Raw genomic sequence first — 14795 nt, forward strand, 5'->3', positions numbered from 1 at the left:
TTGACAATAGCAGCATCCTCCCAACCCCTTATTCTGCTCTATTTCTCCCAGGCACTTACTATTTTCCAACATATTATATAACCTATTGTTTATGTTGCTGGTCTGTCTCCCTCCATTGAGAGCACTGAGCAGGCCTTTTTGTGTTCAGTTCATCAATGTGGCGCACCGGCCAAACTGTACTGAGTGCTAAATGTTAAATGAGTAAACGAATGTTAAATTTAAAAAAAGGTGGAGAACAGTGTTTGAAGTATGCTGCCACAACATTAAAAAGTAAATGAATCATATTTACTCGTATAAGTCTAGCTCATCTTTGGAAAGATACCAGTGGTTGCCATGAGCAAGGACAGCCCATCGGCTGGGGACCAAGAAGGGAGGCAGACATTTACTTTCACACCTTTTGGGTTTTCCTCTGTGTGCGTATATTGCCTATTCAATAAATAACTCAAATGAAAACAAACAATTTGGAACACAGGAATTAGTCACATCCCCCATCGCTGGCTCTTCCAGGTCAGCCCTGATGAATTTCAACGTGCTTTCCTCCTTCAGGTCTTCCCCACGGGCGCCTCCTCTGTGCAGTCACAGCATGGGAGCTCTTGCTGTGGCACTGGCATTTGATGCGAGTCCGGCACCTGCAGCAGCCAGGAATGGACAGGCCTACCATTTACTGGCCTTAATCTGCATAGGTCTCAATCTAATGATGCCTGAATATCATGTCCCTGGCTTCTAGAGCTCATGCTACCAAAATTAATTTCCATAATTAATGGCTGTTTAAAAGCTGACCTGCGTCACTGAGCTCCTGAAAGCTAGTTTCTGTTTGGAGAGTGAGGCGTGCGGGGCTGGATGGCCTCCAGAGGCACTCGTAAGACTGCGTAATCGTGGAAATGAGACAGCAGTTAGCTTTGGAGAGGAGGATGGGTTTAGCCTAGGGGAAGAGGATGCAGGCATCAGTAATGTCCTGGTGGTGAATTCACAGGAGATTGTGATATTTTTATGTTTCACAAATTGACAAAATGCTATGTATAATGTTATGTGTCTATATATATTTTTTAAGATTTTAAAAATTTTTCCTTTTTCTCCCAAAGCCCCCCAGTACACAGTTGTGTATTTTCAGTTGTGGGTCCTTCTAGTTGTGGCATGTGGGATGCCGCCTCAGCATGGCTTGATGAGTGGTGCCATGTCTGCGCCCAGGATTCGAACTGGCGAAACCCTGGGCCACTGAAGCAGAACGCATGAACTTAACCTCTCAGCCATGGTGCCGGCCCATGTTATGTGTATATTTTAAAAGATAAAAAGGAGATTGAAAAATAATACAATTGAATGACAATTAAAAAAAGAAAACACTGTGTAACTAGATTCTGAGAGGCCTGGGGTTCCCAGCTTTGAGATTCTACTTGACTCAGCTCCCTGATTTCACAGACAAGGAAAGGAAGGCTCACATATTCAGAAGGATTTGCCCAGTGAGCTAGAACTGGAATTGGAACCCAGATTTCCTAACTCCCAGCCCAGCGCTCTCCACACCAGATTCCTAAGAACACTAGGATGCTCTGGCTTAGAGAGACTCTTCATGGCTTGGTCCTTTGCAGGACAGCAGTGGGGCCAGATCTCCATGTCACAACATGGCCTCCTTGGCACACAGATTTAAGTCAGGTATCTTCAGTTCAAAGCTAAATGTGCAGGAGGCTGATGCTTGGTGCCTCGCTAGTGAATTTCACTGCTAAGGGCTTAGGCCTAAGGGGTGACCTTACCTGAGTTGCTCTCTGTCTTTCCACTCCTCAGTTTACCCAGCTATAAAATGGACCTGAATATCTACTTCGAGGGTTTGTTGTGAGGATCACACAAGACGGTGAAAGTGCTTGATTCAAGCACATTAACCATTCATCTGCTCCACACTTACTGAAGGCCTCCTGGGATATTCCTGGCACAGGGTAGGGAGTAGACAGGATTGACCGTGGCCTCCGCCCTCAGGGCAGTGGGAGTCGGCAGGGGGGCAGGGGAAGGGGGGACTGAGGGGGCCGATGGGACAGAGAAGTAAACAGGGAATCAGGGGAGGGCAGTGTGCCAATGGGTAATTAAGCTATGGGACGGTTTACTAATCTTGAGTTGGGGAGAAGATAGGCTTCATGGAGGAAGTGTCTATCAAGGCAGCCCAGGCTGCAGGAAAGAGTTGGCTACTTGGGGGGATGAAGAGAGAGTCCAGCATGGCTGGAGGGGGCCATCACCCAGCCCTTGAGTGGCAGGCTAGGACTTTGGACTTTATCCTGAGACCAATGGGGAGCCACGGCAGGCCTTTATGCAGGTGGTGGCTGGGTCTGGCTTGTTTTCAAGAACAATTGCCCCGCTCAGCAGTGTCCACTACAGGGACCAATCTGTGTCATTACCAGTCAGTCAGCTGCAGAGGAAGGAGCACCGGCCAGGGCTCTGCAGTCCTGGGATCAGGCCTGTGTGATCTGGGATTAACTACTGAATTTCGTTGAGGTTCTGTAAACTGGATGTTACAACCTCAAGGGTTTACTCTAAGGATTAAAGCCATGCGAAGTGTCTAGTACAGAAAAGGGCGTACACAGTCACTTCCCTTTCCTTCTGTATCACGAACAAAGCTGAGTCTTTGTTCCCCACAGAAACCCAGTAAAGTATTATTGTCCCCTCTTTACAGCCGGTCCCAGCCCGGGGCTGTTCGCGCCTGCGCGGTGGGCGCCGAGCGTGCGGAGGGCGGTGCTGCGGCCGCCGCCGGGGTCGCCTGGCAACCGGGTCCCTAGCAACGGGCGTGCTCTACCCGGACCTCGCGCTGGGGCAGGTGAGCGGCGGCGGCCCGACAGGGGCCCGGGGACAGGGGGCTCTAGACCCACCCATTCCAGCTTACACTGTGTCCGCGGCCTCACGCCCCGAGGCTCTGTTATTCGCGGCCGGACTCCTGCAGCCCACGCTTTTAGAGGAGGGCAGGCCCCTGTCCCCAGCACCCACCGTTCCCTGTGAAGGAAGCCCAGACAAAAATGGCCGCGTCCCTCCCAGCCCGGCCGCCTCTCCTCCTTCCCTCGTCACCTGGTACTCGGAATCAGAGTCTAGCTCACCTCTTTTACCGGAGTAGATTCCTACGGTGCTGGGACCTGTCAGTGCCACTAAACGTGGTAACAACCACCACCACCACCATAGTAATAATCAGAGCCAACATCTCTGGAGCGCTCGGGTGCCAGGCTCATGAGTATCAGTTAATAGGACAACTCTGGGAGGGGGGAAGGAGGTGCTGGTATCATCTCCCTTTGCAGCTATGGAAAGATGGAGGGAGTTACTTGTCAACGGCCACCCGTGGCCTGGGTCTGGAGCCAGTTCTTAACTACTAAGCCACGCTGCCCAGAGTTGCTCAAAGTGTGTGTTTGTGTGGAATCAAATAAATTAAGCTTTAACCTTAATTCCTTTTTTTTGTGGATGCACTGGAAGCATCTGAATATGGGTCCCTCGTCGGTAAATGAGCTTGACAGATTTGAACATTGGCTTGTAGCCTGACCAGTTCCATGACCTCCAGCAAGCTCCTTGTCCCTTAACCTCAACTTCCTCCTTTGTAAAATGTGGATAATACAAGTCCCCTCCTCCTGGGGCAGTTGAGTTAGATACTAGGTATTGCTGGCACAAGATAAGCACTAAACATAGTGGCCAATATTCGTGTCTGCTTGTTTGGTTTGTTTTGTCTCTGCAGTGCCTTTGACTGAAGGCCCAGTGTGTAAAGTATGGGTGGTTTCTTCTGTCATTAAGCCTGGGAGAACTCTGGAGTTTGCAGTTTGGGCTGCTACTTACCTTTGCTGTGACCTTGAGCAGATTCCTTGATTGCTCTTAGCCTCGGTTTGCTCATCTGTAAGATGGAAGTAAAAATATCCATCTGCTGCCCTTGCAGTTTTCAGGATCAAATGAGAAGTAGCTTCTAAATCACGGTAGTAGTAACGACAACTTTTTGGGTTCTTTTAATCAGTGGTTCCTGCAGAGCTTCATTTGAAAGCTAGAGAGTCACCCTCTGCAGGTTTGAGGAGATGGCCAGTGCCCAGATCTCCATGTACCTGCCCCCCGATGTCAACCCCAGCCAGGCTGCCATTGCCTATGGCTGTCAGGCGTTGCCCAAGCTGAACAAGGAGCTGCAGTCCGAGGACCTGCTGACGAGGCAGAAAGCCCTCATGGCTCTGTGTGACCTCGTGCACGACCCTGAGCATGTCTACGTGGCCATCGACATAGGTGAGAGTGTCACAGCCCAGGTGACCATGACTGGGGTCTGGACGGACAGTCACAGAGTGGGTCAAGGTGGGAGAAGCTGAGGTGACTGGCCTTTTCCCAGCATCCCTCCCAGCTGGTCAGTCCGTTCTTGTCCGGACACCACCGGCTCCCCACCCAGAGCCACGAAACGGCTCCCTCTGCTATGGCTCAACCAGGTGGCCACAAATCCACCAAACAGCCCTGTTTATCTGTGTCATCCACAAGGCTGTCACAAAAGGTAGGCATGTACACTACTGAAACCACTCATAAATCTGGGACCCATGTCCCTTGTCTCCCACTCTCCTAATTACCAAAATAAGAATCGGGGTGACTTTAGTGGCATGGTCATATGCTTCCCAGATCAGGCACGTGATGGGTGAACTGCCGCTTCTCCCTCCAGCTGTATCTGAAGGTCTGGTTTAATTCCAGAGGCCGCGGCAGTCTGAGCATGGCCTTGGACACTGGGTGGAGCGTCAAGAATAAGGATTGCTATGTAATGAGCTTGGCTTTGGACCAGCACCACCCCACGTGTAGTGGCCGTGTTATCTTAGTCCTCAGAGCACTGGCCGTGGGAGGAAGGAGCATCCTTAACCGACAGATAGAAAATCAAGCCTCAGAGAAGGGGTGTGAGACTGGGGTTGCCTGATAAGTAAATAAAGCAGGACTTTTATTTGCTCAGTTTGGCATCCCGAGGTGTAACCCATTCAAAGGCACGTGACTGGCTGGGGACAGGGTTGGAATTTGACCCCTGGTCTCTCCAAATGCAAAGGCCATTTTCTTAATCCCATGGTAGACTGCGAGAGAGGGCGCTGGTCGGAAGCGTGCAGGGAAATTCACCAGGGGGGTTAGATGAAACAGTCCCTGGGTGGGAGCCTTTCCAGCACTCAGAGCCACCTTCGGTGACCCTGCACTCCTTCATAACCGACACGATTCCCCATGCCCCAAAGCAGTGGAACCTCTGGTGCTCTCCTGTTGCCCGACCTAGGCCCACCTGTTGACTTCCAGGTTAGTTGACTTCTGAGAGTGGTAAACGTTCAAAGTTTCTCTGCCTCTTAGGCTGCCTGGAGAGCCTGAAAGCTTTGCTGAAGGACACCAATGACATGGTGCGGCTGAAGACCACCGAGGTGCTCTACATCATGGCGACCCATAACGTGGGCAGGTGGGCAGCTGTCTCTGGAAACCAATGTCACGCTTTGGAACCACACCCCAACTCTGAGTGGCATGCCCTTGAACGACCTTGAGTACTTGTAGCACAGTTCTTCCGCAGGACTTCTGTTTGGCCAGAACAGACCCCTGTGGGACAGTTTTGGTTGCCTCTGTGGAGGCCTAATGGGGCTTCTGTTCCAGGCCAGTTTTTATGTTACTTTCCAGCTCTGAGCTTCACCCTTTGAAGGTGGAAAGTTCAGGCCCCGCATCCACAACAATTTAGCCTTTTCTTCGCTCTTTATGGGGATCCCAGTTCCCTCTCCCAGACCCCCACAAGAGCCTGTGGCTTTGGATCCCGTCCCAGGCACCAGCCTCAAAGTACACACCGGCTCTGACCTGGTGGCTTCAAACTCTGCTGGCGATGCTCAGGTTCTTCTAGCTTTCTGGCACCTGGAAACGTCCCTTTCTTGTATAAGCACAACTTTGTATTTTGTGCTTAAAGAGACAGTTCATCCAGCATTTTGGTTAGGAGTCAGTTGGTGTGTACGTGAGGGGGTGGAAGTGCTTTCCCGCATCAGCTCAGTTCACCCTCTTGATCTGGGATCGCTAGTTTTATTTTGTATTGAAAACAGATCATAAGCCCATAAGAGCTCACAAACAGCCCTCCAGCTCTGCCCTGGGGCCGCCGCCTGGTGTGCGCATGCCCAGAAGGAAGAGGAAGGGAGAGTGTTAATCACAGTGTTGATGGAGAGCACAGGGGCTGGGGGCTCACCATCTGTGGGCTTGTTTGGTGTAAACAACAGATGCCCCTTTGGAGAAGCTTCAGGTCCTTTCTAGGGTGTCAGGGCAGCTCACAAAACCCAAGGCCATTTAGTCCTCCGTCTCCCAAGCTCTCGGTGCCTCGGTGTCCTCACTGCATCTGCTCGTGGGGCAGGGAGTTAAATGAGTTGGTGCACGTGAAGTGCTCAGCTGGGTGACATCTCGGAAACGTCCAGCCCACGGCCTCTCTCTGGGGACTGCTGCCTCCCTCTCCCCATGGACAATCTCTGTGAACTCACACGCCGCCTCCTCAGGGCCCTCTCCTGATGTCTGCCTCAGTCCCTCAGTCCCCTTGACCTCCCAGCTCCCTGGGTCTTCTCTGGGTTGTAATTTCAGGTCGCTGGAAGGGGATGTGTCAGCCAGGTCCCATGTGCAGCCCTGGCCCAACAGGTCACTATGAATGGGGTGCGTGTGGGGAGGCAGGGCCACTGCGAGCACCCAGTTCACACATTTTGCACCAAGAAGGGCCATTGGGTACCGTGGACAGAACGGTGGGCAGGGGCACGAGCCCAGTCCTGGCCAGGGAGTGTGGGTGTCCTGCGCTTTCCTGCTCTGGGCCCTGGCAAGACTCTTGGTCAGTCTCACTGTGTTTTCTGAGACAGACTCAGGGGAGGTGCTCGAATACCTCAGGGGCACAGAGGAGCACAGCATCGCTCATTCTTCCTGCTCCTCCTTCCTCTTTCTGGACCTGAAACGGACATTAGGTAGCAACCTCCAGTGAGGGGTGACGGACGCTGAGAGGAGAGATGCTTGAAGCTTGGCAGTTATAAGGACACTCCGACCTCATGAGGGTGACCATAGGTTTGTTTAGAGGCATAGGAGGTCTGCACTGTGGGGAGGGGGCCGCTGGCAGTGGTCATGTTAGTGGGGTTTGGGGGACAGGACACACACTCCGTGAAGAAACATTGCTGACTGAGGACCTGATATGGCCTGGCCTGCACACCCCTTCATTGTTCTCCGTCATCCCTCACACTGACCGGAGCAAGGCAACTTGTGTGCCCGGGGCCCGGGATTCCAAAACCCCGGCTCGCTCCACCACACCGAGTGGAACAAAGGATGCAAAGGGCCGAAAATACCCGGGGCTGGCTTCCGAAGTTCGCTCAGGTCCAGTGGCGGTCTTATAACTAAAGCCAGTCACTCGCGGAGCCCGTCAAGCTCTGAATAATGAAGCATGTTGAAACCTTCTGCCCTCTTGTCCCCAGACAGGTAGTGAAGGGAAGAGGGCTGAGGGTGGAAACCCGGGGCTTGGCATCTTGTCACTTTGAGGAAATAGTTTATGTGATGGCCCACAAACACAGCCACTCTCAAAGCAGGAGTGACACGGAGTGGATGACCAGGCACTGAGTGAAGGGGCCCAGACACCTCATGCCGAGTGGCCAGGGGAGGCCCCTATGACTTTCTTCTCCCAGGATGACTCAGAACTCGCCATAAGGTTGAGTCCTGGCTAACGAGGCAGGGCACAGGTGGTCAGGCACTTCCTGTGCGCTGGGCATTGGACACGGGCCTCACCCTGAGTTCCCGCTTCTGCCTGACCCCAGCCCTGAGAGATGGGACCTCAGAAGCCCTCTCACTAGATGCGACTAGCTCCAGTAGTTAGTTGGTTAATCACAAGAAATGGTTAAAAAGCCAGGAATCGAAGAAATTGTATATTCCCTTTAAACAGTTCATTTTAATCCCAGACACAAATGTCTCAGCAGTCGCCAATCCCTCCGTGCCACCCAGGCCTGTCCTTGGATATGGGCCCACTGGTTGGAGTTTCTTGGCATCTTTTTTGTTTAAATCACATCTATAACATTATCTAATTTGCAGCTTTGGTTTCTTTAAAGTAGAGCAAGAACTAAAAGACATTAATGAAGTAATCTGCATGCAGAAACCTTCTAGAATCTTTTACAATCATCTTGCTTTTTTTAAGAGACTCACTTTTGAGTCCTCCCAAAGCATTCAACTCTGTTTTCTAAGGAAATGAAAAAAACCTCTTCTCTCATCTAATTGGCTTACCTAATATTTAATTAACTTATGTAATTATAACAACAAGCATAATAGGCATACATAGGTTTGGAGGCGGCAGCTGGCTGCTGGCAAGCCTGCAACTCAGCTGGGAGAGGAGGGAGGGCTGAGGGGGCCCGCGGAGCTGCATGCCCTGGAGCCTCAGTGGGGTGTGATGGGCGGGTGGAGAGAGGCCGCCAGCTCAGCCCCGAAGTTCAGGGGAGGTCGGCTGCCAGCTTCTGCTGCCTCATCCCTGTTTTACAGATGATAGCACTGAGGCTCAGAAGAGTGAAAGGATCCAGGGGCACAAAGAGCTTGAGTGGGAGGCCTGTCTAGGAAGGGGCAGAGCAACGTGACTCCACCACACACGCCACACTGCCCTCACGGATTCTGTGATGTGTTATCCACCTCTGGCCTTTGTCTTCTCTCAGGAAGCCAGAGGAATGTGGTCGGCACCAGCCTGCACGGGCGCAGACTCCACGTGGGGGCGGGGGTGGCTAACTGCCTCTTGTTCTTACTGGACCCTCTCCGGGCATCCTCTTACTTGTGTCTAAATCTGACTTCTCTTCCCCAGAGAAGGCTTTTTGAAGTACGACGTCATCCACGCCCTGTCCTACCTGCTGCACGACCCGCAGGCAGCCTGCCGGGAGAACCTGCACCTGGCGTATAAGCACCTGGCCCAGGTGCCCTCAGGTAGGCTCTCGGTGGGCACTCGGGTGGCCCTCGGTCTCCTGTCCAGGTCAGGTCTGCGCCACACTGCAGATCATAGTCCACAGCACAGTTCTTTAGAGTTATGTTTTTATTGAGGTACAACATACACGTTAAAAAGGCACAAGTCATACATGAACATTTGATTAAGCTGTGCTACGTGAGCGTCCGCCGAACCACTACCCAGATAAAGAAATAGGTAGTTTCGCCAGCTCTCCAGAACCTTCCCACATGCCCCGTACCAGTGACCACCCCTCACCACAGGTAAACAGTATCTGCAGTTTAAGACTATAGATGAGTTTGTGCCTCTTTTTAAACTTTACGTAAGTGGAAACATACGGTCTGTAGTATTTTGTTCTTAGCTTCTTTGCTTCGAGCTTTGTCTCTGAGATCCACGTACATCACACATTACTGATTTTTGCTGACTTGAGCTGGAGTGTGGTGTCCACGTTATGTGAGTTTACTACAGCGTACTTATCTAGTCTGTCGCCGAAGGACGTCTGAAGTGTTTCTAGCATATGGCTGCCGAGAAGAGAGTGGCTGTGAACGCTCTCATGATGCCTTTCGATGGACGTGTGTGTGTGTCTGCTGAGATATACCTGGGGGGACTCGCTGGGCATGGGATAAGTTTACACCCAGCTCTAGAAGGTACCACACGGTGCCCCAAGACAGTTACACCAACGTGCACTCCCGCCGTGGCGGATGGGCATTGCCTGTCCTCACCCACTTGTGATCTTTCCTGTCTGTTTATTTTAGCTACTTTTGTGGGTGTGTGGTAGCATCTCCTTTGGGTTTTAATTTGTATTTCGCTGGTGATGATAGCCCTGGAAATGTCCTCTTTGGTGAAGGGCCATAGCACGTTTTTAAGGATTAAAGAAGGCCACTCCACCCCTTGGTTCGATGTCCCTTCTCCCTCTAATCGGATTTGGAGTCCAGGTAACGGCCACCCGCTGACCACAGCAGAGGGTTGAGATTTGTGTCAGATTGGCATCCCGTCACGAAGCAATGAGCGTTTTCAAACTAGGGGCTCATTCCAAGAGGCAGGATATCAGGCCTTAATGGGGATGCCTTCAGTTAAAGGTGGACAAACAGACATCGTGGCTCCGAAGCCAGACAGACCTGGGTTCTCTCTGCCCTGCCCCTCGGCCCCCATGTGCCCCTGGACAGGCTGTCGCCTCATCTCTAAAGCGAGGCTGAAGGTACCCACTCAGAGGCCTGAAGTGAGGGCCAAGCGAGAAGAGGATCGCCAAGCACGTAGCACAACCCTGCATGCAGGGCGCCGTCAACGTCAGGGAGGGGGGTGGGTGCCCCGAATTAAGGTCCCAGAGAGAAAAGACTACAAGAGGCAGGCTGAATGGAGCAGAGCCCCTGGGGCCTGGAGTTGCTGCCACAACTCCCTCTAGCTGGGCCTGGCTGTGTGTCGGGGAGCACGCTAGGCCGGACCACAGAACCCCCTGGTGGTCTTTTAAAAAGACCGTCCCATCTCTGGCCCTATCCCAGGCCCACGGAACGTGTCTCTGGGGAGGGCCCTGCACACATCTTTCTTAAACGTACCTTGGCAGATTCTCCTGTGTGGCCAGGGTTGAGGGCCCCTGGAATATTGGGGTGTCTGTGAAGGACTAGTGCTCGGGGCTGAGCTAAATGTGCTCACCACGCAGGAACTCTCCTTCTTGGGGTGCAGAGAGAGGGGACTGGCTCTCACCCAGGGCTCTCAAAACTATTGTGAGCTCTTTAAGCATCAGGGAAATAGAGAGATAACGATAATGAACGTCAGGTACCATCACCCCACTTTGCTAAATCTTAACACTCTACCATATTTCATATTTGCTTGAGATTTTTGTTTAAAAAAGAAAACACAGTCCAAGCACCCTTTGAAGCTCCCTCACCCTGCACCCTTCTCCTGCCCTCCCTCGAGCTACCAATAATTTGGTGACTATGTCCCCAACATATGTCTTTAGATCTTACCACAGACGTAATTATATAGAGATCTGTCCTTGTTTTAAAACTCTATGTAAATGGATCTTGCTGTAGGTGTCCTTTTGCTATTAAAAAACGGAATGTGATAATTTGGAGATTTATGTGGTGTCACAGGCTCTATTTCATTGTTATAACAGCGACATGCCCTTCCGGTGTCTGGATGTAAGCTTCCGGTCAGTATCCTCACCCATGCCCAGCTCACCGGCACGCCGGTGGTTTCCATTCCTGAGCATTCCTGCTCAGGTTTTTCTGGAGTCCCTCCAAGGCCTCGGCGGGAGGAGGGTGTCATTGTCGCGGGGCACAGAGATTACAAGCCCTCAGCTTGGCGGGATTCTCTCCTGCTTCCCAACCCACCTCCCTTGGCCAGCTGCATCCTCACCAGCAACCTGCTGGTGCGCTCTGCATGTCCCTGTTGTGTGGCTTTGCTCCCTTGACTGGGAGAGGGGCATCTTTCCTCTGCCCGGTGCCTCCTGGGAGCTGGAGCTCATTCTGTTGAGCTGTTTTTCCATTTCTTATTGATTTGAGGGAGTGTTTCATTTATCCAGCCCCTTGTGGGTCACACACATCGTGAACATCATTTCCCAGGCTGTTTGCCCGGCTTTTCGCTGTTGGTTTCTTCATTGGTCCAGCAGTTTCTTACTGGAATGTAATAAGTTTCATCAATCTTTTCCTTTGTGTTTTTTTGGGAGGAGGGGTGCTGTGTAAGAGAATTTGGTGCTGTTTAAGAGCTTGTGAAGATATTCTGCCGTATTTTCTCCTAAATGTGTAGGGGTTTCCATTTTTACATTTAGCTTGAGAAGGTGCCTGGGACAGATTTTTGTTTTTGCTTTGAGCTCTCCTCATGTAGCCCCGGCCAAGCCCGTGCTGTCTTCCTTACAAAAGCTCTGTGGTGATCTGGGTTCTGGGGGCCAGTCCCCGACCCCACCCCACCTCCCTGCACCTTGTTCTGGAATCTCCAAGCACTCGGTGCACCAGGAGGAGTGGGGGGCTGTGGTTTTGACAAGCCCGTTGGGGGTCCCGGTGGTGAGCCTCAGCCCTTGATCACAGGGTTTCCTGGGCGCTGCACGTTGCCTGGGACACTGTGGTGAGGGATCTGTGGCAGTGGGGTGGGGCGGATAGTTAGAGGGAAGGAGGGAGACGTGCAGTGTGGTGGGTGCCCCAGGAGGCATATCGGAGGGGGCTCAAGCACTCTGGCTTCTGGGTTGGCCAATGTGGCTGTGTCTCAGGGGGTGTCCACGCTGGGCCTCGGCGTGGGGTGAGGGCTATTTCAGTGGCTCCGCTCTTAGCAGTTCGTGACCTTGGGCAATAGCACAGCCTGCTGGAGCCTCCGTTTCATCAAGGAGCACAGGCAACTGTGTGGTTTGGCCAGGACAGTCTGCACCTGGGGCTGAGCTGGCTCTCAATCTGGTGGTCACTAGCATGGGTTTTCTAGCATGGCCACACCGGAAGGCACCCTCTGCACCTGGTGGAGAGCTTGGCACGTGGCTGGTACTCAACAGACACTGGTTATTTAGCAGGTTTTATGCCATATTTTTAAAGACCGTTTGGTGTTTTCTTGCTGCAATTCACTCACTCGTTCCTTCATTCATTCCACAAATACGTTTTGGGCCCTTGCTCTGTTCCAGGCACTGTGCCTCAGTTGTTTCCTCTGTAATGTGGGGTGTCTGTGGGGAAACGGAGGTCTTCCCTCTGAGTCCTTGCACTTGGCCAGGTCTGGCATGCACCTGGTTTCCCAGAGTAACCAGCAGGGGGTGCCAGAGGACCGATGACGGCCTCACGGGCTGCTCTGCTCTCAGGCCCAGGGTGGTGGTGCAGTGTCAGGCAAGGAGAAACCAGCATTTAAGTAGAGGCAGATGCCACGCAGAGGCCACCAGCCCAGGCCCCCGGTCCGCGGGGCTCTGAACGACTGCCAGGGACTCTGGAGGAATCTCTGTCTCCTCCTCTGCTTCTGCGAACCCCGTGTGGAAACAGGTCTCATTTTGTGTCCCCACATTCTGTAGGAGGGAGCTCAATGCTGAAATGAAGGATTCTTCTGTAACTGGGTTTGGGGATGCAGCTAAATAGCCCCAGGGTCCCCAGAAGTGTCTCCCTGCCAGCCCACCGGCATGGCCCAGGCCCCGTGAGCCCTCTGACAGTGGCTTTGGGCCCTGACTGGTACCCCTCTGAGTCTGGCCGCTCCGTCCCTGTGCTGGGCTCTGAGCTGCTGACTTGGCTTCAGCAGCAGCACAGTGCAGGCACCGCTGTGTCCCTGAACCGCCTGTGTGTGGCCTGGGCTTGGGTGGCACTGTGGGGTGAAGGCGGCCACCCGCTCCCTGCCCAGAGGGGATCACCAGCCAGGGTGGGAGGGAGGCAGTGAGGATCCTCTGTGGATTCTGCCTCCTTGGCCTTAGAAAGGCACAGGGCTGGGCTGGGGAACCTGTCTGGATGTAGGTCTGATCCTGGCAGTTTTGAGGGGCAGAGGGACATTCCTGGACTCATACCATCTGGGCTAGAGAGAAATCGGGGGTGGCTGTGTGTGGGGGAGCTCAAGCTGTGGGAGCGGAAGCCCTGGAGTGACTGCTGGAGGAGCAAAATGGGGTGTTGTCCCCCTTTCGTAGTGCACCTCAGCCAGGTCGGCCCCTACACCCCCGCTCTCCTCGGGGGCCACCTGGCAAGGGGGCCCAGAGCAGCTCCCTGCTCCTCCCGGTCCTGACACCACAGGGTGGAGGGGTGGGGCTGGCTGCCTCAGCAGGGTGGGGTACATGAGGGCCCCGGGCATGTCATCAGCCTGACAGTCTTTGATGGGCAGCTGCCCCCTTCCCAGACTTAGCAAAGGATGATGCCCACCCATGGTGACACTGCCCACTAGGTTCCCAGCCTGGTGCACCTATTCAATGCCTCCTCTCCCCTCACCCTCCCCACTCACCTGCCCCTTCCAGCCAGGAGAGCTGTTCCCGGTCTGGCCCGTCAGGCCCATCAGGCCCAGCCGTGGTCCCAGTGGCTATCCTTGTGCTCCCTCTTGGGGCAGGTGGCCTTTCTCAGCCTTCTCCACAAGGTTTCACAATATTCCCAGGTGGTTTGGGACAGCCCATCACCCAAGGAATTCCCAAAGGGGTCATGTCTTCCCAGGGCACATGCAGGGCAGAACCAGCTGGCACTTGGCCTAGGACCTCCCTTAGCACCGAAGCCCCTCACCTGGCTCCTCCTGGGTGAGGTGAGTGCCCCAGGGTGTCGTCCAGCCTGTGTGGCCCCCTCATCCTCATGGTGCTGGCCGCCCTCCTCAGCACTTGGCACAGTGCCAGCTGGACCACACCCCATGCTTGTTTTTCCTAGATGGCTAGGGCTTCACGTGGGCTCTGGGGAGTGTGGACAGACGAGCACAGCCACTGAGACCCAGGCCCAGTTGGGTCACTTGTTACACACTGTGTGACACCAGAAGCCATCCACTCTCAGGGTCTCTGCTTTCTCTTCTGTAAAATAGAATCAATAATCTCGGCTTCCCAGAAGCAGGGGAGGATGGAATTAGATGAGCGAGTGTGTCCTGGACTCAGCCAAGGGCCTGGCGGCCCAGCACAGTCACTGAGGGGAGCTGGGGTTATCATGACACTGTCACTGCCCCCTTGCAGCATCTCGGGTGGCCACATGGGCTACAGCGAGGATGGCAACACCCCTGGAGCCCTGGGATCAGTGTGTCCTGGGAGAGGGAGTCTGGGCCCACGATGAGAGCTGGGCTGTGGTTAGTCGCCTGCAGAGGACGAGGCAGGACCAGCTCCCCTTGCACAGAGAAGCTTCTCTCCCTTTAGGGCCGTCCTCCACCAATTCTCGCCTCCTCTCGCCGGTCCCCTCTGGTCCCGAGCTCATCTCCTTCTGGCTAACACTCCTGTCTGTGGGCCTCTCCTGGACTCAGCTCAGCCCCTGCCTCTCCCAGGGCACAGTGGAGGAAA

At 53.6% G+C, this 14795-nt stretch overlaps 1 protein-coding gene across 2 annotated transcripts in view; it reads left to right on the forward strand.

The window, feature by feature from the left end:
* Positions 1-2655: 2655 nt before the first annotated feature.
* The window catches only part of RSPH14 (radial spoke head 14 homolog), a 78274-nt gene continuing 66134 nt past the window's right edge, over positions 2656-14795 (forward strand). For both annotated transcript variants that reach the window (XM_046640713.1, XM_046640714.1), the window contains exons 1-4: positions 2656-2794; positions 3962-4218; positions 5293-5395; positions 8762-8880. In XM_046640713.1, coding sequence (XP_046496669.1) covers positions 4020-4218; positions 5293-5395; positions 8762-8880 — 421 coding nt within the window. In that variant the 5' untranslated portion in view covers positions 2656-2794; positions 3962-4019. The remainder of the gene's footprint in view (positions 2795-3961; positions 4219-5292; positions 5396-8761; positions 8881-14795) is intronic.

Source organism: Equus quagga, chromosome 15 (genome assembly GCF_021613505.1).
Source record: "Equus quagga isolate Etosha38 chromosome 15, UCLA_HA_Equagga_1.0, whole genome shotgun sequence".
Classification (NCBI taxonomy): domain Eukaryota; kingdom Metazoa; phylum Chordata; class Mammalia; order Perissodactyla; family Equidae; genus Equus; species Equus quagga.